Raw genomic sequence first — 26,007 nt, 5'->3', positions numbered from 1 at the left:
ATCCATTTGTGAAATTAGTACAATTTATTGTGAATAAATATTTGGGTGTGTGTAGTCTTCAGTAATTTATTTTGTTTTTGAGTGTACTTTTTATTAATACTATATATTTTTAAATGTTCTCAAAGGTTTATCAGTTCTCACCCAAGTTCAAGTCAATTAAATTCTTCTCTAATCTAAGTTTATAGAACAAAGAACTTCTCCAGTTTTAATATTTACAGAAGTCTCAAATTTTAATAAGGCCCTTCTGTAACAGTCAAGATGTGATCTTTCACCCTTGTAAACCTATCTTAATTTTTCTAGATGAGTTTTACAATTTTATTCTGTACTTTCAATAAACTGTTAACTGCACTGAAAAGTTTCTTGTAATTGTGAGCAAGAATATGTATTTATAGAAGTACAGAAATGTTGGGCTATTTTATCAAGGTAAATGTTAATATAATAACAGATACCATTTCTGAGAATTTATATCTACCAGTCACTGCTTATACATTATCCTATTTAACTTTCCCAAGAACCTTGTCTCCCAAGAACCTATTACACCTGTAGTTTATAGGCGAGAACACTGCGGATGTTGCTTGTCCAAAGCCGAGTAGACAGAATGTGGCTGAATGGGGACAATAATCCTGTTTACCTCAAGAGCAGAACCAGTGATAGAATATGCAGGGCCCAATGCTAAATGTAAGTGTAGGGCCCCATGTTCAAAAGTTATTAAGAAGCCCATCTAATAAAAGAGTAATATGCAAATTAACCATACCTCCACTACACCCATAAGCCATGCCCACCAGCCAATCAGGAGTGAGTATGCAAATTAACCCAACCAAGATGGCTGCGGCCACGGAGTGAGCAGGAGGCTTGGGTTTCCCCGGCAATGGAAGAAGCCAAGCTTTCCGCACACCCTGTCCAGCCGTGGACTCCATTCAAGGCTACAAAGTTTCAATTATAGAAGATAAATAAATCCCAACAAAAATGGCTGTGGCCACAGAGCAAGCAGGAGGCTTGGCTCCACTCAAGGCTACAAAGTTTCAATTATAGAAGATAGATAAATCCCAGATACCAGGGCCTCCGCTTGGGTCACCAGGGGGCGTGACCGGCCTGCAAACCACCACAGGCCCCTCGCTCAGGCCACCCCAGGCCCCAAGGGAACCCTCACCCTGATCTGGGACACCCTTCACAGCAAACAAGCTGGCCCCCACCCGTGCACCAGGCCTCTATCCTATCTAACAAAAGAGTGATATGCAAATTGACTGTCACTCCAACACACAAGATGGCTGCCCCCATGTGGACACAAGATGACCGCCACAAGATGGCCAGCAGGGGAGGGCAATTGGGAGGAACCAGGCCTGCAGGGGAGGGAAGTTAGGGGTGACCAGGCTTGCAGGGGAGAGCAGTTGGGGGGCACCAGGACAGCAGGGGAGGGCAGTTGGGGGGGATCCAGGCCTGCAGGGGAGGGCAGTTGTGGGGACCAGGCCTGCAGGGAGGGCAGTTGTGGGCAATCAGGCCAGCAGGAAGGGCAGTTAGGGGTGATTGGGCCAGCAGAGGAGGGCAGTTGGGGGAGACCAGGCCAGCAGGGAAGGGCCGTTTGGGGGGGGGGCAGGCCTGCAGGGGAGGGCAGTTGTGGGGGACGAGGACAGCAGGGGAGGGCAGTTGGGGGAGACCAGGCCAGCAGGGGAGGACAGTTAGGGGCAATCAGGCCGGCCGGGGAGCAGTTAGGCGTCAATCAGGCTGTCAGGGTAGTGGTTAGGGGGTGATCAGGCTGGCAGGCAGAAGCGGCTAGGGGCAATCAGGCAGAGGCAGGTGAGCAGTTTGGAGCCAGCAGTCCTGGATTGTGAGAGGGATATCCAACCGCCCGTTTAGGCCCGATCCCAGATCCCAGTGGGATTGGGCCTAAACGGGTGGTTGGACATCCCTCAAGGGGTCCCAGATTGGAGAGGGTGCAGGCTGGGCTGAGGGACAACTCCCCTTCCCCCTCTCCCTGCATGAATTTCATGCACCAGGCCTCTAGTAATAAAAGAAAATACCTTCTATAACACATTCTGTGCCAGGTATTTTTCTAGTTGCTTTATAAATATTAATTTCATGGTCATAGAAATCCTGTAAGCTAGGTAGTTTTCTTATCATCCTTATTTTACAGACAAGACAACAAAGGCACAGAGGTTAATTAACTTTACCAAGGTCACATAACTGCTCAGCAGTAGGGCTGGGACTTAAACCCAGAGGGTCTGGCTCCAGAGCTCGTGCTTAACCATGACATTGGTACAGGTAAAGTGCTCCATGTGGCCAGGCGTGCACACTGCTTGGGAAAGGTCTACAATTCTTATTGTTGGTTTGATGTCAAATCAAAGCCCCCCATGCCAAGCCTGTGGTGTCAACAATTTTGTTATATTCCCTGGTCACATCAGAACTAAGTATTTCATTTTGAGAACATTCTGATATACTGTTGACTTGCTTTGTGAGACTATCAAAAATTCTAGAAAAAAAATTTTATAAATCACAATTTTTTTCTTTGAATTCATACCATATATCTTCCGCTAACGTCTAATTGTATCATTAAACTTCACGTTTTGTAAAGAAGATTACTATCTTAGAAATATATGGTTAAGCCTCAGAATCTCTGGATCAATATATACTGTCAAAATGGGAAGGAATGAAAAATCTACACTAGTTATTGAAATTCAAAACTAAATTTCAAAAAGGCTTGCAGATATATTCAGTCTGGATAATTAAATTCATCTCAAGTTTATGATTGGAAATTTACTTAAAATAATCTTTACTACCCTGGCTGGGTAGTTCAATTGGTTGGAACGTTGTCCCATACACCAAAAGGTTGCAGGCTCGATTCCTGGTCAGAGCTCATAGAGGAGGCAACTGATGTTTCTCTCTCTCACAGATGTTTCTATCTCCTTCCCCCTTCCTCTCTCTAAAATCAATGAAAACATATCCTCAGGTGAGGATTAAAAATAATAATGATCTTTATTTGGGAAATGGAAAGAGAAAAATACACCATAGTTTGGCATCAGTACCCATCTTTATTAGATGCAGATGAAAAATTAATATTAGTAGCTATATGAGAATCTAGAACAGTGGTCGCCAACTTTTCGGACCTCATGTGCCAAGAACCAATTCCAGCATGTAATAATTACAAGAGTTTCACCAAAAGGTTGGTGAAGCTTGGGGAGCTCAACAGGGTTGAGTCATATGTAGTTTACCTATTGGAAACGGCTAAATGGCACTTCCCCCAAACCTGAATGGGATTGTTAACTGCCAGACAGCTCAGGGCATTTTATTGCCTCCTATTGGCCAAACACCTGAACAGCTGTAAGCTACTCCCCAAACTGATAATGCTTCTGTATTCTACCCTTTGATACCTTACCCTTTGAAGTGTATATTTCCACCTTGCCTTGGGACAAATTGTGTTAAATAAAAGCACGGGTCCTTGGTCAAGGTAGAGTCTTCAGTTCCTTTAGCTGAAGCTCCTCTGACCTCCAATGCCTTTCAAAAATATCTTTCGTCCTTGGACTCTTTAATCATCTACGTGCAGCCCCTTTCTCCAGAATGCTGAACCCTTTGTAAGGCTGGGAAAAGAACCCCGGCATTATGACGCCCAAAGGAGGGACACCAACAATTATGACGCCCTAACGAGGGACACCAACACTCATGGACCACCCATGGTCCGGACCACGGGTTGGCGACCACTGATCTAGAATTCTAATTCTTAAGATTTGTTTCCAAAAAGCATTATTGTAAAATAGGCAGCTTTTTAAAATGGCAACTGACAACAGACATCCCCTCTACCATGATCTACTGCATTTATTTTAAATATTTCCATAATTTTAATCAAGAACATCATTTGAATTGGAATCTGTTTATAATTAAAGTAATAAAAACTTATGTAACAAAAAGATGTTCAGAGAATCTTTTTTTCCTTGAAGGCTCATAATCACCCTAGTAAAATGAAAGTTCTTGTGATATCCTCACGTTTCTGGGAAATTTAACTGTCATCATGGATGATGCTAAATTATTTCAGAAATCATGATTTCATGGGGGGGAAACATTGCATTTTCTACAAAATAGGCAAAAAAAATACTTCCTTTAATGAGAGTGTCTAGTTGAACTGTTTGGTGTAGATACCTGTGCAGTGGTACTGAAAAAAAATGCTTTCAAAGCTAAGCCACATGTACATGTACACTAAAAAATAGTTTCAATGGAATGTTTTTGTAGAAAGTATTGATAAACATTACTTCTGTTCACCAGTACATCCCAAGAAAACAATCCTGTGTCGCCCTCTGCTGGCAGAAGCTCTACAGTTCTCTCCAAATTCTGCCGCATTTCTTTAAAACATTTTTAAGTCATTGTTTTAAGGAATAGGGTGAAAGTCTGACACACAACAAAAGAAGTTGGGGAAAACTGGGAGGAGCTGTGTGTGACACTGAGTATTTGGCAGAGATCATTTCTTATCTCCAGCTTCGGATGCCCCTAATTCCTTATAAAGCTACACTTAATGTGTGCCTCTTTGCAACTGAGCTATTTACAAAACCTTAAATATATTAAAATTTTTAATTAAAATTTAAGAATTAAAGATCACTTCAAAAACAAAGGAACTAACACAAAATTACAAACATACTCCATTTTTATTCACATAGCAATGGAATATAAACTGTGCAGTCATTCCTACTAGCCCTGTGTAAAAAGGTTTACCAATGTAAATGATAGCCATGACCAAAACTTAATTTTAATTATTGTTTACTTTTAATAACTTTTCACTTATAATCTATGGCTCAATAATCATACCCCTGTGTAAACTGTGGTGACCCCCTTCTTGTTTCCGAGGAGGGAAAGTGTGATGACTCGCCACAGTCTGCCATCTGTGGAGGAGTCGAGTCAGAACTGGGGAACAGGCTGCTTGGATCCCACATCCGCTTCTCCTCACTGCCTCTGTGGCTGGGACAAGTTACCACCTGGCCTTGGTTTTGGTTGTTTTACTTTTTTTCTTCTTTTCTTGGCCTTGATTTTATCAACCATAAAATGGGATAACAATATCTATCCTATAGAGTCGTTGCAACGATTAAATGAGATAATTCATAAAAAGTGTATGGCTGAATAATACCCTTTAGAAAGAATCAAGGAAAGGTAGTTGTTATTATTATATTTTGGTGAGCATGCTGCTGCTGTTGTTCCACTAATAGTCTGTGCAAAAGCAGTTTGTCAATTAGAACCCTAAGTAGCCCTGGCTGGTGTGGCTCAGTGATTTGAGTGTCTGCCTGGGCACTGAAGGACAATGGGTTCAATTCTCAGTCAAGATCAAGGGCACAGACCTGTGTTGCAGGTTGGATTCTGGCCCAGTTGGGGCTCATGCAGGAGGCAACCAATGGATGTGTCCCTTTCACATCAATGTTTTTCTCTCTCTCTCCCCCTTTTCTCCCTCCCTTCCACTCTCTCTAAAAAGCAATGGAAAAAATATCCTGGGGTGAGGATTAATAATAAAAAAAGAACCCTAAGTAGCAGAAATATTTTTAAAAGTATGCTGAATCTACCAGTATTATGCAAGAATCTGTATCATAATTGGTACTTATGGAAGATTCTTTGTACATACTAGTAGAACAATATCATTCAACAAATATTAACATGGAATGTATGTAAGATGCTGTGCTTGGTGCTGCAAAAGATGTACATGGGAGTAAGACACAATGTTTAAGGTCTAGGAAGCTGGACAAGGCAAATACAGTTTTGCTAGGCCAAGTATGATCAGCACTGAGATAGCTTTGAGAAGGCTCTGAGAGTTTAAAGAGAGATGGAACGCGATGATTCATTTGGGAAAGAATGAGGAAAGGTGTCGTCGAGGAGGGAGGACTTGGAGAAGATTCTGAGGTTTTTGTAGGTAGAAGAGTTAGGCACAGGGCAGACATCATTGTCTCCACTGCTTAACAGCTGTGTCGTCTCTGACAAGTCATGTCACCTCTCTCAGCCACACTCTCCTTTTCTGTAAAATGAGGAATGTTAGAATACCGACCTTATAGGGCTGCTCGGGAAATTACAGGAGAGGGGTCATCTAGTGCTCAAAGAATTATTATCTAAAGGAGGGGTTCTCAATTTGGCTGCATCTTAGAATCACTTGGGAGCTTTTTTTAAAAAAAAAAAAAAAAACACATTAATTCCCTCAGTTCCACCCCAGAGCAACTAAATCAGAATCTGAACACGAGACCCAGGCATCAAAGCTTTCTCAAGTTCCCTTAAGTGGTTCTAAATACCTGATCTCGATCCCGCAACCCCAGCTGGGCGTTTGCTAGAAATGTGGGTTCTCGGAGCCACCATGCACCGTCTGAAAGTGCATTTTATAACAAGGTCTCATCCTCCCTCCTCCTCTCTCCCCCTCTCCCCACCAAACCGGGCTTTGGACATCCCTGAAAGGGGAAAAAAAGCAACCAGCTGAAAAATTCCATTTGGCACGGGTGTCCTAACAGCCCTTTCACATTCTAATGGAACTTTACATTTACCCAGAGCCTTTCGCGTGTATTACTCCACTTGAACCAAGTTAAGAACAACTCTGAAGTTAGACATTTTGCAGCTGGAAATTGAAGTCCAGAGAGCTAGGACGGCTCAGGGAAGCCATGGCAGGAACCCGCGCAGAGTCCCATCAGTTTCTGGGAGAATGGCCTCGGACGGCAATCAGAATTTTGCCTGACTTTTAACTTACAGGAGAAAACACTACCCTCCACCAGCCGGGAGGCGGGTTTCTCAGAGAGGTCGCTAGGTTACTTCAAGTCGGAACTTCCCACCAATCCGCAAGCTGCTGGCACGAGGATCTCCTCTCAGCGTCAACAGCGTTTGTGCGCATGTGTCGTCGCCTGGCAGGAGGAGGAGCCTTTTATCTCTTCCTTGCCTTCCGGGCGACACAGGAAGTGGCTCGGGTGCGCATGCGCGGTGTCTCCACGGTACTAGGGGCAGTTTCCCCCGCCGGCGTGGGGAGATCCCGGGCTCGCAGGACTCTTGGTCGCGCCACCTCGCCCTTGCCCCCTTCGTGCCGGAGCGGGGTCGCAAGCTCCCGAGTCCCTCCGGTCCCTGCAGCCGGCGTCTCGCCGTAGTGCGACTCTCAGGTAGTCCCCGTGCCGCTTCCCCTCGTTACCGCCGCCATGGCGCCGCCGAGGCCGGGCCCCCACTCCCCGGCCCAGTGCGCCCTCGACGAGCCCGCCTGTTGAAAAGCTCCCCTAGTGGTCCCTGGGAGTGACGTCATAGCTGGAAGGGGCCTCAGCGGTCGCCTCGGGTCTAAGCCCCTCATTTCCCTTGTGGGGAAACTGAGGCACGGAGAAGGGCCAGAGTTGAAGGCAGCGTCTGTCGCCTCCGCCCTTCCGTGCACAATTCTGGCTTCTCGTCAAACGCATTTCACCTCATCAGAGACCTTGCCTGACCGTTCTTCTACCCAAAGCCATCACCTTTTAGTCCCCCACGTCAGCCTGCCTTATTGCCCCGTTGCGCTTATCACCCTCTGAAACTAAGTCTCTGTTTTTCCCCGTCTTCCTCCGCCAGGTGTTTACCACACACTCACACACACACTGCCCCCAGGCCAGGCCTGTGCTGAGCGCAGGTGTGTGTGAGGGAAGAACCCAGGCAGGTCTCTGTGCTTTTGCATCTGGCATTCTCTTGGGAAAGAGGTTGATTGCAAAGAAATTCCAGGTCCTGACAGGTGTTATGAAGGAAACCGGGATGGGGGGCCGGGGGGGGGGGCGGTGATCGAAGGTTGGGTATGTTAAATTAGCAAGGCAGAGAAGCCTCTGAGGAGGTAACCTTTTTTAAAAAACATACGTTTGAGAGCTTTATTGTAAGTTAGACCTTTGTGTACATTTTGATGAGTTTGGGGAGTTTAATATAGCTGTGCAAACATCACCTCAATGCAGTTTTAGAACATTCTGTCCCCTCAAAAAGTTCTCGGGAGGCACCTTTTGACAGACGGCTGGAGGTTGGGGGGAGGGAGAGTGACCCCGGCCACAGCTACTAGGAAAGCTCCAAGGCCAAGGCCGGGATGAGCACGCCGTGTTCAGGGGCAGAAAGGAAGCGGGCAGAGAGCGTGTGGGTGGAGAGCAGGAGGAGGGCAGCATGGGGGCGATGGGGTAGGTGAAAGGCGGACAGGAGTCTTCTGCACTGAGGGTTCCCAGTGTCCTGCAGATTCGGTCCACGAGGGCTGATATGGCTGATATGACCTGTGCTCTTTCCTAATGGCAGAAATGTTCTCTCCCATCTTGGTGGTTGAAGAGGGGGAAGGAATGGGAGTAAAGTTTCAGGCACTGTGTGCTCACTTGGTTTTCATAACCCTGTGAGATGGATGTTAGTGACTGTTTTTATGGATGAGAAAATCAAGGCTAAATAACATGGCCGGAGCGATTTAGCTAGTTCCTGCACTCCATGGCAGAAGCCTGGCCATTGCTTTGTTTATTCGCCCATGCAATTAACTGGTGTTCCAAGTACATTGCTCACATTTAAGACAGCGGTAGTTGGCACGCACCACCGCCTCTCACAGTTGCTTTCTGAGATATAAATGTGCTCAGAGCTGTTGCTTTGACCTAGCATGTCTGCACCTGCTTATTTTTCATGAAGCTCGGGAAACTCAAATGTCTTTCCAAAATTCCTAGTAGTTTCCCATTCTGTGTTGTCTTTTCTTAGAGATGTTACCCTTGTTGGCAAGTATGCCACTCAGCTCCCTGACTCCTTTGGAGAGGTGACTGACATGGTAGGCTTCTTAGTTTAAAATTTTGCTATCAGCATACGTGAGTCATCAGGGAGTTACAGTGCACAGACTTTCTCCTGGCAAAGGAAAGTTGTTTATTGTACCCACTAAGTGCGAGGTACTGCCCTTTCTACGTGTATAACCCAATTTGGTCCTCAGAGTACTCCTGGAGAAAGTATTTTGTATTTATAAAGCAGGAAAGTAAGGCCTGGTGAGAGCAGGGTCCAAACCCTGGTCAGTTTACTAAAAAAACTCATAATGGGAGATTCTTGCTGGCAAATATCCACCCATATGTGAGGCTGGTGCTCATGTAGACCAAAATGGATTACTTTGAAAAACTACAAAGAAATCGCAGCCAGGACTGGTTGCTTTTCTAAGTAACTTCACGTGGAGATCCTGACCTAAACCAGCGAGCAGAGATTAGTAAGAAGAAAGGGGATTCTCACTCAGTGGGAACCTGGTAGAATGGGACCTTCTGCTGGCTTGCTGTTGTGTCCTGGTGCTTAGCACAGTGTCGCTGTAAAGCCTGAGCGAGTTGAGTTCTAGCTGGGGACTGAGAAGCACTGCAGGGATGTGTCAGCCTTGGTTTATCCGTGGTGACAAGTGTAAGAAGGAAACTGGCTGTGGGTGTATAGGAACTCTCCTATCTTTACAATTTCTATAAATCTAAAACTTCTAAAATAGAGAGTTTATTTTTAAAAAGCACTCTCTCACATATTTAGATCTCTTCAATGGAGAGAGGCCATGTACTCTTTGTTTCCCTTCTGTGCCTTAATTAGCTTTGTTTTGCCTCTCGGTGGTATTTATAACTTAAAAAAGGACTTGTCCTTAACATTTTCCATTATTTCTTTAGAGCCAAAATGAGTCTGTTTGGAACAACCTCTGGTTTTGGAACTAGTGGGACCAGCATGTTTGGCAGCACAACTACAGATAACCACAACCCTATGAAGGTACCACATTGGACATCCTGGGTTTGCCTGAAGAGTGCAGGCCAGGGTCTCCCACAGCAGTGACAGCAGGAGAAACTGATAGTGTGGGAGCCTCCTTTGGGGTGAAAGCTCTGAAAATTTGTCGGGTTGCTCTCTCAAACATTGGAGCATAGGGACCGTGTGTCCCTGTACTGGTGTCCTGTCCCCCTCACTGCCCCAGTCACCAGAATCACCTGAGGCCTGGCCTACACTGTTGAATCAGAATCTCTGCGGGGAGGGAGGGCAGGCAGTAGCTGTGATCAGCACATAAGGGCAAGATGGTGGGCCTTCATCTGGAAACGTGGTTGAGCTGGTACCTTCACGGGCTTTTTTCTTATCACCCTTTTTGAGCAAAGTAAGACAGGTCGATTCAGTTAGTTCCTGAGCACAAGGGAATTTCACCAAGAGGTGTTCAGTGAAAAAAAAAAAAGCAATTTTGAATGAAACTGGGATGATGCATACCTTTTAACATTGACCTTTCTTTCCCCCACCAGGATATTGAAGTGACATCCTCTCCTGATGATAGCATTGGTTGTCTATCTTTTAGCCCACCAACCTTGCCAGGGAACTTTCTTATTGCAGGATCGTGGGCTAACGATGTAAGTGCTCCTTATGTGCGTGTTCTGTAAGTCACGCCTCTTTGAATGGGTGGAATTAGCTTTCCTTTTGGCTCCGTCCCTCCCAAGTGGATGAAGCTGAAACAAATGTAAGAAGGAAACTGGGTGTGGGATATATGGGAACTCTCCTGTCTTTACAATTTTCTGTAGAAATGTTTTAGTATATTTAAATAAATAAATTATAGATAAATCAGTTAGCACAGCGGTCGCCAACCGGTGGCCCACGGACCACTGGTGGTCCGTGAAGTCCGAAAGGTTGGCGACCGCTGAGTTAGAGGGTATCAACCAGTGGTTCCCAAACTTGTTTTGGCCACGCCCCACCTAAGCATCTCTAAAATCCTGATGCCCCCCCTGTGACATATAATTCTTCTTATTAAAAAAATGACTCCTATTCCCGTGGAGGAAGCCTAAAAGGTCATTAACTTGGTCTAAACAAGCTTCCAAAGAACATGGCTTCCATGAAAGAGAAAAATGAACAAAAGGACAGTTGAAGTACTGAGGAAAAAATCACTAAGAAATTGTTTAAAAAAAATAATAATAATATGAAGTGATATGAAAAAATACCAAATAAAATTTCAAAACATAATAGGGAACGGAAATGCATAAATACGCCACAATATATACTTACTAGAGGACTGATGCACAAAATTCGTGCAAGAGTAAGCCTTCCTTCCCCCAGCTGCTGGCACCGGCTTCCCTCTGGCACCTGGAAGCCGGGCTTCCCTCCGGCCGCCAGCAGGCACCCGGGACCCAGGCTTCCCTCATAGCCCTGGCTTCATCCAGAAGAATGTCCGGTGTAATTAGCATATTACTCTTTTATTATTATAGATATATACTGTATATGAGGCCCCTAGAACCATAAGAAATGCAAAAAATTTACTGTCAATTACTCATTCTTGAATTGTCCCCCTGTGGGGCGTGGGCCCCACGTTGGGAACCACTGGTGTAAACCCTTCTGAGTGGGCAGATGTCACTTCTTGGTACACTGAGTTTTGTTAAGAAAGCACGGTTATACGGGTGGCTCAAATTCCTCCTCTAGGTCAGTATCTGGAAGTGTATTCCCAGATCAACTGGGGTGTTCGTTGGGAATGCATGTTGTCCATGACAGTGTACCTAGGCTTCCTGAGCATGTTCTTCAGGCATATGGCAAACTTTTCAACTTTAGATACAGCACAGATTCTGCAGAGACCTTATACTTAACTGTTGTGTACAAAGAAGAGACAAAATCATAGTATACAAAAAGAAATAAAACTCTGGTAGAAAAATAAGCAAAGGGTGTGAAGAGGTACTTCACAAAGAGGTTCAAGTGATCCATTAAACTTCAACCACTCAGCCACACCTAAAATAGGTAAACACATTTACACGATAGACTTGTTTTTCTATCAAATTAACAAAAATAAGAAGGTTAAAAGAATTACACTTGGTGCTGACAACACTAAGCTGAAACCTTACATGGTGTGCTGGTAGGTGTGTGTGTTGGTACAGTTCTTAAGCAATCCTGACTCAGCGATTCCCCTCAGGGCCTGAGGAGGATCTAAGCATAGACACTTGAGGGTCTTCATGCAGTAAAACTTCAAAATTGTGCTTTCTAATAGTAATGGTAATTTATGATCTGTCGGAATGATGGGATACCATTTTTAAAGTTTTTGAAAAGGTTTCTGCAACAGGAAACCAGCAGGCAGTGAGGGGAGGAGGGGAGGAGAGAATAGGCCAGGGGGGAGGTTGTCAAGGTTGAGCAGGTTTGATTTTTACATGGAGTTTCTAGAAAGACTTCAGTTGATTCTCTGCCAAAAAAATGTAAGAGTGTTTATTGGCAACTAATGCAGTTGAGGGGAACTGCAATTACAAAAATGAAGATACTGTGCAGTCTCGTTTTTCAAAGAAAATACGTGTGCCTAGAAAGACTGAAAGCACACAGCTGCCAACTAGTTGTCCGGTGGGATGAGGGTAATTTTTGTTTTCTTGTCATATTTACAAAATCTCTAAGTAAAATGCATTACTTTTGTAACTGGGGAAAAAATGATATTAAATCAAAGAATTCAGAGAAGAAAGGTAAGTTTCCACTTGGGTTTTGATTCTCTGAATGGTAATGAGGACATTCTACCTAAAAAGACAGATGTGGCTCATAGCAATATTGAGAAAACTATCTGCAGTTTTAGGTGGAAGCAAACAAATTTGTATATTTAAATGGCTTAGAAATAGGAATAGGAAAATAACTACTTGTGTATACTTTTCAATTACTTTATTCTAAGATTTTAATAAGTAGATTAATAGAAGTCCATATATATTTTAATTGTACTCCATTAGTTGTTAGTTTTTAAAGGCATATGTTTATCATAAATTGCTATGTTTGCATTAACTTGTCTTTTTACCATAGGTTCGCTGCTGGGAAGTTCAAGACAGTGGACAGACTATTCCTAAAGCCCAGCAGATGCACACGGGGCCTGTCCTCGACGTCTGCTGGAGTGATGTAAGTGTCATTCGATTTTTCATGTTTTCTTCTACATAAAGTTCAGTGTATTCAGAATGTTTGTATATTTCTGTTTTTATATAACCCCAAACACAAATAATAGGTATGTGTACACATTGAAGGAATTCTAGATATCTGAGTGTAAATATAGTAATTTATTGATGTTCCTGATGTTATCGTTTTTGGCTTTAATCTCTATGAAAGCTTTGTTGCATAAAAAATCCATTATTTTAATGACCGGTTACCTTGAACAGAGGATTTTTCTTGAGGCCTTTCCTACTTCTAAATATTCCATGAGCTTATGTTGTTGTAAAATTTAGAAATTTACTATCTAGAAAATAAATTCTTTTCTGTTATTAGACATTTGAAGACATTTGGTTTTTTGGGATTCTCTTTTCCCTCCCAGATCCTGACTGTCAGCTACATAAGCAAGCATGTTCAAGGTTTTTGTTGTTGTTGTTTGTTGTTGCTATTGATTGAGGAGAATTTAATGAAGGTGAAGGATAGGTGGCAAGGCACAGAGACAGCTACAGCTGTGGAGGGCCTGCCCCCTGGATAAAGGAGGAGGGGGGATCGGGGAGAGCTGACAGCCCAGCCCTTCTGCTCCCTCTCCTGCTTGGTGGCTGCTCCGGTACAAAGAACACAAAGGGGCCTGGCTGAGTCAGAAGTTGATAGATGTACCAATAGGTAGATGTAAACATTTTGAGAAGTGATGCATTTGTTACAGATATAATTTCTAAATTAATTTGCCTGTCTTTCTTAACTGATTGGGTAATGGTTCAGAATTGTAAACTTTCTTACAAGTGTGGTAAGGAGTAGAGGTAACTGACAGGAATTCTGCTGCCTGGATGTTATTGAGTGGCTGTTGGCCTTTACCAAATGATGCAGTCCATTCCCTTTCCCAAGTTATGCCTCATCTCGTGGAGGACTCAAACCTAGGAGTGAGGAGTTCTGACAGTGAGCTGTTCTAGAGGCAGGATGTCTTGGTTGGGGTCGCGAACACAGGGAGCCTAAAGAGTTTGGAAAGGGTGCTGTGAATGTGTCACTAAAGAGGCAAGAATTGAGCTGAATTTTAAAGGAAAAGTGAGCTGTGAGCATTGTCTCGTTCAGGCTTAGGTTCAAATTTTGTCTTTTTCTCCTCCAGCTTTTTTACTTTGGCAAGATACAATAATGTCTGTGTCTGTTTCCTCACATATCAAATGAAGATAATAATAACTAAACAGAGAATATCATTTAATTCAGCCAATAGTTACCAGGCCCTCTAGCACGACAGAGCACCAAGATGTAGTGGAACTCAGGAGGCAAGGTCGGCAGGTCCTGTGCTCGTGGGACTCACATAGAAACATGAGAATTTCAGGTAGCGGACATTTGTGACAGCTGCATTATCTGCATGGTGCTCCCATATGAAATGAAGATAATAATTACAACAGAATAGCCAACTATGGCCAAATGGGGCCATTGCCTGTGTTTGAAAACAGTTTTGTCAGAATACAGCCACACTCATTCACTTACGTGGTGTGGCAGCTGCTTTCATGCTGCAGCAGCAGCAGAGCTAAGGAGCTGCTACGGTGAACTACAAAGACTGAAATATTTACTAAACAAATAATCAGCACTTTAAGACAGAATTTGCCAGCCACTGGTCTCGACTTTCCAATTAGTACTTTCTCTTTTTAGTAAAAACCATCCTATATAATAAAAGAGAAACATGTAAATTGACCGTACCTCTGCTACACTCACAAGCCAATCAGGAGTGAGTATGCAAATTAACCCGACAAAGATGGTGGGTTAATTTGCATACGCAGGCGCGGAGCGGCCTGGGTCCCGGGAACATCCTCCGAACCCAGGCCACTCCTAGCCTGTAGGCCCTGAGCGGCCGGGGTCCCAGAACGCCCCCCAGCCACTCCGGGTCTATGGGTGCAGGTGCCAAGTGGCTGGGGACGGGGCAGGAACATCCCTGCATCGCCATGGCAGTGTGGCGGATTCTCCCGCCCTGTGGCCGCTAGCGTGTGCACCAAGTGGTGGCCCAGGTCCACTCCCCCAGCCCAGCGCCCACAACGCGGGGCTGGCTGCCGGCCTTGGGGGTGTGCGGAGACCCGGCAGCTGCCACCGTGTGTCCCGGGGTCTCCACACGCCCCCCAGCCCGGTGCCCACAATGCAGGGCTGGCTGCCGGCCTCGGGGGCGTGCCCCCCCCCCCCCCAGGCCGCGGGGACACGCCCCTAGCCCAGTGGACACAACGCAGGGGGTCCTCTGCTCATGAGCTGCAGAGGAAACACCTTTTCTTTTCTTTTTTTTAAAAATATATTTTATTGCTTCTTTTAAAGAGAAGAGGGGAGAGGGATAGACAGTCGGAAACATCGATAAGAGAGAAACATCAACCAGCTGCCTCCTGCACACTCCCCACTGGGGATGTACCCCCAACCAAGGTACATGCCCTTAACAGGAATCAAACCTGGGACCCTTTAGTCTACAGGCCGACGCTCTATCCACTGAACCAAACCAGTTTGAGCGTAAACACCTTTTCTGACCACTCGTTGGCTAAGCTCCCTGTATGCCGCCACTTGCAGTGTTCTTGGTAACTTGGGTAATAAGAATCCAAGAAGGTGATCTAGGGTTTTTCCACCACACTCCTGGAGGAAAAAACGAAGGTCCACTGCTGGAGGGGCTAAAAAATGTCATATCCTGTCCTAGCCGGTTTGGCTCAGTGGATAGAGCCTCGGCCTGCCGACCACAGGGTCCGGGTTCAAGTCTGATCAAGGGCATGTACTTAGGTTACAGGTTCCTCCCTGGCCGGGGCCCAGGTCAGGGCTCATGCAGGAGGCAACCAAAGTGTCCCTCTCACATTGATGTTTCTCTCTGTCTCTCCCTCTCTCCCCCACACTCTAAAAATCAATGGAAACGTATCCTCAGGTGAGGGTAAAAAAAAAAAAAAAAAAAAGGAAGAAAAGAGATGTCATATCCTATGAAAGACACATCTTGAAAATGCCTGAAGAAAGTTGTCATTTTTTCATGGTGAAGGGACTGGAGTCCGTGTTGATGAAAACACCTTGGCAGCTGCGTTGGCTGGCAGTGGCTGCAGCAGCAGGGTGATGGGGCTGGCGCCTTCCCCTGATCAGCCTGGTCACCTCCCGCAGAGGGAGGCCAGACTGCAGGAGGCAGGCCTAAGCTGTCAATAGGACATCCCCTGAGGGCTCCCAGTCTGTGAGAGGGGGCAGGCTGGGCTGAGGGAACCCCCCTCTCCGACACACACACACACACACACACACACACACACACACACACTAGAGATCCAGTGCACAAAATTTGTACACTCAGGGGTAGGGGGGGGTGTCCCTCAGCCCAGATTACGAGAGGGCTCAGGCCAGGCCGAGGGACCCCACTGGTGCACGTTTGGGGCCGGGGAAGGATGCAGGAGGGTTCCAGGGCATGTCACTCAGTCCCAATCGTCTTGCTCAGTCACGATCAGCCAGACCCCAGCAGCAAGCTAACCTACCAATTAGAGTGTCTGCCCCCGGTGGTCAGTGCATGTCATAGCAACTGGTTGACTGCCCCCTCATGGTCAGTGATTGTCATAGCGAGCGGTTGAGCGGCCTTAGCATATCATTAGCACATTACTCTTTGGTTGATTGGATGACCGGACACTTAGCATATTAGGCTTTTATTATATAGGATATATCTAAATATATATAAAAGCCTAAATGACCATTCGACCTGTAGCTATTATGCGCACTGACCACCAGAGGGCAGTGACATTCCGACCAGTAGGTTAGCTTGCTGCTGGGGTCCAGCCAGTGGGGACTGGGTGAGATGGGCCAGACCCACCCTAGAGCCCTCCCATGGTTCCTCTCTGGTCGGCCAACCTCCCGCGGTCCCTCCCTGGCTGGCTGGCCCCAATCAGGACTGGGTGACATGGGCCAGACACTCCTTGGAGCCCTCCCGTGGTCCTTCCCCAGCCCAGATCGTGCACCGGTGGGGTCCCTTGGCCTGGCCTTCTCCCTCTCGCAACCCGGGACCCCTCAGGGGATGTCCGCAGGCCAGGCTGAGGGACCCCACTGTGCATGCTAGTGTGTGTGTGTGCACACATACATACATACACGTATACATACACACACATGTATGTATGTGCATATATATATATATTTTAATTTCAGAGAGGAAGGGAGCAGGAGAGAGAGATAGAAACATCAATGATAAGGGAGAATCATTGATCAGCTGCCTCCTGTACGCCCACACTGGGGATCAAGCCTGTAACCTAGCATGTTATAGGTCGACACTCAATCACTTAGCCACGCCAGCCAGGCAGTAAAAATTATCTTGTGCTTCTTCATATTTGAATGGCCTACTTTGAGTTCTGTATGTGAATATTTTAAAAACCATTTACAAGAACTGTTATTTTTTAAGATATTCTGTAATTGACATAGGACCACTGATTATTGAACATTAGTGTCGTTTTATTGCATGCCCTTTGGAATGCTATTAGATATGGAGCTGAACAAAAGTTATGAGTATAGACATGTGTGTATAAAAAGAAAAAGGAAATATGGCAAATGTTTGTAATTGGTGGATCTAAGTGGAAGGTTTATGGGTGTTCATTGTTTTATTCTTGCAACTTTTGTGAAGACTTGAAATTGATTAAAATAAGAAAAAAAGTGTAAGTGGCTCCTGGTTAACCGACATAGATACCAGATATGCTGTCTATTCCTGGAGGACGTGTCAGGGCCCTGGCTGCCTCTGAGAGGAGAGCTGGTGTCACATGGGAGAGGTCGAGTCCTCACCGTGCCCTTTGAATTTGTTCATCCTGTTTACATAGCATGTCTTATAAAAAATAAACCAATAATAAAAATGGAGCTGAAAATGTGTTTTGTATATGACATTGTCATTTATAGTATAGCGGCCCCATATAATTGGAAAAGTAAAAATTGCAGAACAAAACATGCCTGAATACGTTCAGCCTCATCTAAATATACATATAGACAGAGATTTTCTTTTTCTTAGCACGACAGATTCTCTCCATTTTATCGTAGGATGGGAGCAAAGTTTTTACAGCTTCATGTGATAAAACTGCCAAAATGTGGGACCTTAACAGTAATCAAGCGATACAGATTGCACAGGTAAGGAGAACTTGCCCCCTGCAAGTTCTATAATTCAATTTCTAGAATTCTCTTATAGAAACGATGCAGTTTGACTATACCAACTCACTTAGACTTAAGTAGACAGAAACCCCCCACATTAGCACAACAGAACCATTTGTGACCATTCTTACTAGTGCTCCATAGATGGCTCTGTGAAGGGTCTTCCATGTCTGTGCAGATGAGAGCATCATGAGGAGTTAGTGGCGTTAAATCTGTAATGGATGCATGTGACAGGTGACCCTCAACGTTCACTCGCTTGACACTCAGCACCCGTGGTGGCTTGTCTTTTATTTATTTTAAGTGTTGTTTTTTTTAAGATACATCTTATTGATTTTTTACAGAGAAGAAGAGAGAGGATAGAGAGTTAGAAACATCGATGAGAGAGAAACCTCGATAAGCTGCCTCCTGCACGCCCCCTACTGGGGATGTGCCCGAAACCAAGGTACATGCCCTTGACCGGAATCAAACCTGGGACCCTTCAGTCCTCAGGCCGAAGCTCTATCCACCAAGCCAAACCAGCTAGGGCGTGGCTTGTCTTTTACCAGCTACATATGCTCACTCGTTCATTGGGCCAGTATTTATCCAATGCCTGATGTATGCCAGGTACTGTTAGCAGGGAGGTACAACGGTGAGGGATGCTTCCACATGCCCCAGAGCTTCGTAGTCCACTCAGGGACAAAGCAGGCTCTTGTGTGAAGTCTGCTAAGGTGGAAGCGATGAAGATGAGGGTACCTAGAGCCGGGGTCTGGAACCTGTGGGGACACTGAGATGGTGTCAGGAAGGTGTTCCGCACTCGGGCGACAGTGCTCTGTCAAGAGACAATTCCTGATCTCTTAGTTTGTGTCACCTCAGTAAGTAAGTAAAACCTTGGTGGAGTCCCCTACTAGTTATTTCTGATGGTTTCCCAGGAGGGACTCCCGCTCACTGTCACATGCTAGTTAATTGTGGGTAAAATCCAATTAAGTTCGTGAGAATGGAAGGGAGACATGGGCTCTTATGTTATTTGAACGTTTTGGTCATGGTGAAGGCTAAAATACCCTTTAGTTTTTGTTTGGTATGACCTCAATATTTAAAATAATTCCTTCTCTTTGGATTTTTAGAACTAAAGCTGTTAGCACTAGTTATATTTACTTTCATCTATTTTGGTTTTGTCTTGTTGAAAGCATGATGCTCCTGTGAAAACCATTCATTGGATCAAAGCCCCGAACTACAGCTGCGTGATGACCGGGAGCTGGGATAAGACTTTGAAGGTACACTCCGCCGAGGGGCCCTGTGGCCCGACCAGGTCAACATGCATTCATTGTTCTTACGCTGTTTGGGCTTTAGCTCTGAATGGTCGTTTTCTGGCTTTTTCCTTTTAGTTTTGGGATACACGATCATCAAATCCCATGATGGTTTTGCAGCTCCCTGAGAGGTGTTATTGTGCCGACATGGTAAAGTTTCTAACTTTATACGTATTTCCTTTTAAAAGATAAAAGCTTTTCTGACTTTATGACATCTTGCAATTAGAGGGGGATATAGTCCAGATTGCCTCAGTCATCTTAAATCAGATTCTTGTGCTGCATTTGTTCCAGAATTACTAAATAGTGGGTGTCAGGTTTTTGGTCACTTGTCATTTGAATATATGCAGAGAGCTATGTGCCATCAGGATATGACCTTTATCATATGGCTGTAGGAAAATGGGCAGTATTAGATTTGTGGGGACTGTCTCTGTGGGTGAGAAAATGAAGAACTTTCTCCATCCATTTAGTCTTCAAGCTGTCTACCAACTGCCCAGCAATTCCACTTACAGAAATTTGTCATGAGAACAAGAAGGCTGCACATGGTCTCTGTTGTTATAATACTGTGAAACATGGGAAGTGATCTAAAGGGCAAGCAAGACAGACATGATTAAGTGAATCCTGGGGTAGGATTATTTGAGAGAATATTAGTCACTAGTATTCTTAGAGTACACACTTTGAGTTAATGATACGGATTATATAGAAACATACATTCACATGCATACATGTATAATGCTCAGAAAAAAGACTGGAGTAAAACTACCGTAACGTTAACAACTATTATTATTTGAAGAGCCATAGGTGATTTTTATTTCTTCTCTGCTCCTAAGTATATTTTCTAAGTATTCATATATTTTATGAATTCGTGCACTGGTGGGGTCTGGCCTGCCGACCCTGATCAGGGCTGATTGGGGCCGGGCTGGCTTGGGGGAGGGGCTATGGGCAGTTGGCCAGCCGGCCCCACCCCCCTGGTCGAACTCCTCCAGTCAAAGGGACAATTTGCATATTAGCCTTTTATTATATAGGATAGTTTTAAAGAAACTAGTCTTTTAAAAATAAATGATTTTATCTAAATGTGATTTTATGTTTTCTTAAAACATGTTGATATCATTGGGTTTTAAACTTAGGAAAAATTCAGACTTATTTATATGACTGTAAGAAAATTTGATATAATATTTTGGTATAAAGACAGCACACTTCTGGGTTGGGGGGCAGTGGGCTTTTTTTAAAAGCACAGTCTTCTATTTAGTCATGTCTCTGCTCTCCGCCATTCCCTAGATATATCCTATGGCCGTGGTGGCAACTGCGGAGAGGGGACTGATAGTCTATCAGTTAGAGAACCAGCCTTCTGAATTCAGGAGGATAGAATCTCCCCTGAAACATCAGGTGAGTGGGAAGTCAGATCAAGAAGCCGGGGTTTAGACCCATCCTGTGCCCGCGTATGGTTTTAAACACCTGTAAGTATTTTCAAAGGGAGTCAATTTAAGGACACAAATGTCTAGTGAGTGAAAACTCTTCATCGCTGGATGAGCCCAGCTTACCTGTCTCCCCTAAACTTCCCCCTGATAGCTGGGTGCTACTGAATAAAACTGCACTTCCCAGTGGACTGGTTCCATTGTAAGCTCATAGCTTCCACCTTCCACAGTGCCTTTGTCTTGCCCAGGCGGTGCTTAGGTTTTTGTCTCCTGCTCTGTCTTCCACTTGCCACAGGCTCTTAGATCTTCACTCTCTTGGGTCCCCTAGATTCTCCCTCTTTTTTCCCCTTTGTCTCAGAGCTCAGATCAGCTTCTACTCAGAAAACAAGCTGGTGGTTGGGAGCTTCCTTATCTTCCTCCTGTGAATCCAAAAACCTGCCTGTGCCTTTTCCTGCCCATCCCCGGCTGTCAGGTGGAGGCAGTGTTCTCCCAGGGCCGGTTTCAGGGCAGGACCCGTGCCCTCGGCCTTCTCAGGAACCTCCTGCCACTGATCAGCCAGCTCCCTTCTGTACCTTCAGTCTCTCCCCCGCATAGTGCTTAGTGCAGCATGCTCAAGTCTCACTTGTCCTAGGAAACAAACCTCGTTTTGACCCCACCACCTGGACCCCTCTCCCTAACCAGTTGAGTGACAAAGAGTTTAGGTCCTTCAGTCCATCCTCCATACCTGAGTGTGCGGACTCCTACCTCGGCACATATGACCCTGCCGTGCCCTGGCTTCAACCCCCTGACTGACCTCGTTGCCCTTTGGGTAAATTCATACTCCTTGATAAAACCTAGTCTAGTCTGGCTTCACTTCCAGGCGCCTGCTCATTCACTTGTTGAGGAATGCCACCCGTCTTCCCCGGGTCACCCTGCAGATGTGTTCTTATAAATCGTACCCCAGTTGTGTGGTTGCTGTCTGTGTGCGGGTATTAGACCCTGTGCTGAGCTGGTGGGCAGGCAGGGGTACAGCTTGACCAGCCGTGGTTCCTCCTGTCCTCCAAGTACTTGCAGACTTTTGTCTCTTTTTGTTAACTTTTCTTACAGAAGTAATGGGCTTCCTATTTTGTTCATTTGTTTTTAACCAGTTAACTGCCACGCGTCCAAAACGGAAACCATCCCCACACGCCATGATAGTTTGAATTTTAAAAAATCTATTTGCAATGAACATTATAAAAGTAAATCTATTACTCACAATTTGGGTGTTCTTGAATATTTTCAGCTGAAAATTCTCACAAAAAATGATTTTAAAGTTGGTCAGGGCTGCCACTTAGGGAAAACATTTTTTTTTAAGACACGCATGGCATGTGGGGAAGGTCTGCCGCTTGCATCTACAGACGCTTATGGCGTGCAATGGGTTAAAGAGCAAATGGCACCAAAAGGGAACCAGCATTCACTTTCCATTTCTGTAGGACGTTTGTGTGCTCTGCATTATCACAATAACAAACTGCTCTTTCCCGTCATCTTGTGCTGCTCCGGCCGCATCTCCTGACCTCCGCAGAAGCTAAAATGTCCAGCTTGGGCAGGGTGGGTGGCCTCTGGGTTAGGCCAGGTTGTCATGAGTAGGAGGAGGAACAAGGACCCAGAGGTGCCCAGCCCTGCTCCTCTGCTCAGGAGGCTGGGCTCTCGGCTCTTACTGTGGGATCTTGGGTGGAATCCAGCAGATGCTCCTTTGGGCCCCCAGGTGCGGGGTTGGGTCAGGTCAGTGACTTGCTTCGGCATTGCCCATTTGTGGTTTAGAAAGCGCTGGCTCAGCCCTGTCCCACTTGACCCTTGGTCCCCAGTGATGGCCAGGTGGGCATTGCTTCCCTTTTCCAGTGAGGGGCAGAGGCACAGAACACGGGGTCACAATGAAGGGCGCCCACCAGTCAGTGCTGGGCTAAGAATCACACTGACGTGTCCTTCTCCCTCCCCACGAGGGGCCAGCACCAGAGTAGGGTCCGACGGGGCCCTGAGGGTCGTGAGCACCTCTGGAGTGGCAGCCAGGCCTCCGGGGTGGCAGAGAACAAGCAAGAAAGTCAGAAAATAGTGCTGACTGGGGGAGTAAAATATCTTACATTTGAGTAATACCTTCCTGGTTCTCCTAAAATGGAAAATGCGGTAGAATTAATTTACCTTTCAGTTCGTATGAAATGTTTTAACTGTGAGGATGTGCTTGTCTTGTTTTTTCAAACCACAGCACCGATGTGTGGCCATCTTTAAAGACAAGCAGAATAAGCCGACAGGGTTCGCGCTGGGAAGCATCGAGGGCAGAGTAGCCATCCACTACATCAACCCCCCAAACCCGTGAGTGGGCTCGGTCGGCAGTGCATTTTCAACTAAGACTTTTTCTAAAAAAGGGAAACTTAACTGGGGCCTTTGTTTTTCAGTGCCAAAGATAACTTTACCTTTAAATGTCACCGATCTAACGGAACCAATACTTCAGCTCCTCAGGACATCTATGCGGTATGTTTTTAGAAACTTAACCTTGAGAACAGAATGCGCCTAGAAACCAGACGCAGAGGTGGGTGGCTGAGTCATTGTAGGATTAGAGACGATGTGGGGCTCACGGCTCGAGGGAAACGGCTGCCTGTGGGGCTGTTTTCTGTTTTTGTGAACATGTTGACTGTCTTCCTCCTCTGACTGCTTCTGAATGCAAGCTCAGGGCTGTTGAGGGAGAGTATCCCCCTCCATGGTGCTGGTCGACAGTTTATACACTTGGCTTATACTGAGAAGTTGCTGTTTGCTGAGGATGAAGAGCGTTTTCCCGAGGCTGTGCCTTGGTGTCACTCACTACTCACTTGTTACCTTCTGTTGACTTGTGTTGGTAACAAGAGCCACGATCCGGTCCTGGGCTGGCGGTGGCTCAGGGAGCATGGCTAGTTGTTCCTGTGACCAGGCGCAGCAGCTGCAAGCAGGAAGCACGAGCTGATGAAAGCAGGTTTCTCCTCCTCCGTCTGCCTCTAATTGTGCGAGTCAACCCCTGCAGGTCAATGGAATCGCATTCCATCCTGTTCACGGCACCCTTGCCACCGTGGGATCTGATGGTAGATTCAGCTTCTGGGACAAAGATGCCAGAACAAAACTGAAAACTTCGGAACAGTTAGATCAGCCCATATCGGCCTGCTGCTTCAATCACAACGGAAACATATTTGCCTACGCTTCCAGCTACGACTGGTCCAAGGTGAGCGTTCCCGGCCCGCTGCGTCCCTCCAAGCACAGCAGGCACACTAACCACTTCCGCTTCCCTTCCTTCTGTGTCTGGGGGCAGCTCGCCCTGGGCCAAGCCCTTGTCCCCGTGAAGTCATGGATGAGGACCTCTTCCATGAAACTGCATGTCAGACCTAATCGTCCGCCACCCTCCCGGGGCCTTGCTCTCTGAGGGTGGTCATCTTGGCTTTTTTATATATATATATATATATATATATATATATATATATATATATATATATATTTATTTTATTTTATTGATTTCAGAGAGGAAGGGGGAGATAGAAACATCAATGATGAGGGAGAATCATAGATCGGCTGCCTCCTGCACATCCCACACTGGGGATCAAGCCTACAACCCAGGCATGTGCCTTGACTGGGAATCAAACCGTGACCTCCTGGTTCATAGGTCGACACTCAATCACTGAGCCATGCCGGCCTGGCCATCTTGGCTTATTAAAGGGGTGGCAGCTTAGCGTCTCGGCACCTACAAGACAAACATGTACAGGGTGGTTCCTCCAAGTGGGACATGGAAGGCAAATCCCACCAAGTCCCCAGCCTCCTCTCCAAGGACAGAGGTTCCTGTTGAACGGTTAGCTTTTCTCCATTCGTTCTCCAGAGACTGCTTCATGCATGTTCACTGGGTTCGGCGTGAAGAGTGCCCACAAAGTGCTAACATTTGCTTTCTCATAATAAGATTGTTGTGTGTGTTTTCCCCGTTAGGGCCATGAATTTTATAATCCTCAAAAGAAAAATTACATCTTCCTGCGGAACGCAGCCGAAGAGCTGAAACCCAGGAACAAGAAGTAGTGACGGGGACGTCTGTGGTCCGGAGTCGTTTCCTCTGTGCTCTGCCTGATGTGGACGAATCTGGGGCCTGGCTTTTGGTGGGTTGTGAATCATGGATGTGGATTTCAACCCCTGGGGAAAACAATGTCATGGTTTAGCATTTGGGCCCTCGGGCTGCAGTGACTGCTGGTCTGTCCATTCCACTGCCTGTTACAGGAGTCCTCTGACCCTACGGGGACCGAGGCCATTACCGAGGTAGAGTCGTGTGGGCCCCTGGTCTGCAGTGCTCAGTTCAACAGTGTGTTCTAGAGACACTGGGCAACGTTTTATGAACACTGTACTGCTCTTTGTAATAAAACATTTTAAAGACTGCCTTCTAAGCTCCCTTTGTCCATCTCCTCCCTTGCCCGGAGAGCGCCCAGTGAGCTCTGAAGTGATCATTCCTGTTCAGCATCGTCGTGGGTTTTGATTTGTGACTTCCGACGCCCTTTGGGAAATGCCAGGATCTCAAAGCTTGGGAAAGGTGGGAATCCTGGGCTGTGAATGACTTCCTACCAAGTGGAATGTCTAGCAACAGCCCCTGCCAGCATGGGCCAGCAGAGTTGCAATGCGTTTTCCTTTTCCTTCCTTTCCCGTCTTTAACATCCCAGTGCTTTTCCTCTGCTGGGCAGCTGTCCTGGAGACTGAGGGACGGGCCTTTTTCGGCAAGGCCCGAGTGGGTGCTGTGTGTGTGTGGCCAAGTTAGAACCCCAGTTCCCTGCATGGGAAGTGCTCTACTCATGCCCTAGTGATAGTTTTGGGGTGCTGTTTTTTTATTTCGTGTAATTTAAAATTCCTGATTGGTAAGTACCAAATGAAATTCCAGTTGATGTTTGACTTTGGAGTTTATTGTGTTTTTACCCTGTGATCCCAAATGCTTCTTACACTTTACTGTCTGGGGCTGGTGTGTAAACTAACTTGCTGAGTGTGGAAATCAGTGTCATCATGTAAGCAATGTGTTTGCCTGCTCATCAAGAGCAATGACAATAAAATTTCCTCCTGGAGGAGACTGTCTGCACTCGGTGTAAATTCTTTGGTACTTGGAGCACAAATGAATTCAGACCCATTAACTCTCCAGCTCTGTCTTAGCCTGAAAAGTTATTTTTTGTGAGAGAAAAAGGCACTAGAAAAAGAAACCTGAATTTTCAAGTTAATCTTTTGCATCTCATTTTCCCTTTTATGAATGAGCCCTGTGGCTTTATGGTGTATATGGACGGGAGATACAGAGGAAGAAAAGATGGCAGTGAGGGAGTCCAGCTTGGTTAGCTCAGGAGCCCCTTTCACTGGAGTGGGAGTAGATTTACAGCTTTGGTTTAGCCCCCATGCCGACATTCTTTAAGCTAAAGTTGAACATG

General features: G+C 45.8%; 1 protein-coding gene across 1 annotated transcript; it reads left to right on the top strand.

The window, feature by feature from the left end:
- The first annotated feature begins 6,906 nt into the window (after window positions 1-6,906).
- RAE1 (ribonucleic acid export 1) lies at window positions 6,907-25,670 on the top strand. Its single transcript, XM_079785185.1, has 12 exons — window positions 6,907-7,091; window positions 9,570-9,666; window positions 10,179-10,283; window positions 12,679-12,771; window positions 17,794-17,880; window positions 19,065-19,151; window positions 19,263-19,334; window positions 20,460-20,567; window positions 22,815-22,921; window positions 23,005-23,080; window positions 23,604-23,798; window positions 24,548-25,670. The coding sequence occupies exons 2-12, from the start codon at window positions 9,577-9,579 to the stop codon at window positions 24,632-24,634; spliced, it is 1,107 nt and encodes a 368-aa protein (XP_079641311.1). The 5' UTR covers window positions 6,907-7,091; window positions 9,570-9,576; the 3' UTR covers window positions 24,635-25,670.
- Window positions 25,671-26,007: the final 337 nt, after the last annotated feature.

This window comes from Cnephaeus nilssonii (genome assembly GCF_951640355.1).
Source record: "Cnephaeus nilssonii genome assembly, chromosome: 11".
Taxonomy (NCBI): domain Eukaryota; kingdom Metazoa; phylum Chordata; class Mammalia; order Chiroptera; family Vespertilionidae; genus Cnephaeus; species Cnephaeus nilssonii.
This window is presented reverse-complemented; position numbering and strand designations above follow the sequence as displayed.

Coding starts and splice junctions, on each gene's coding strand:
- RAE1 (XM_079785185.1), top strand. CDS start 9,577: ATGAGTCTGTTTGGAACAACCTCTGGTTTTGGAACTAGTGGGACCAGC. Junction 12,772..17,793: donor TCGACGTCTGCTGGAGTGAT/GTAAGTGTCATT, acceptor ATTTTATCGTAG/GATGGGAGCAAAGTTTTTAC. Junction 23,799..24,547: donor CCAGCTACGACTGGTCCAAG/GTGAGCGTTCCC, acceptor TTTCCCCGTTAG/GGCCATGAATTTTATAATCC.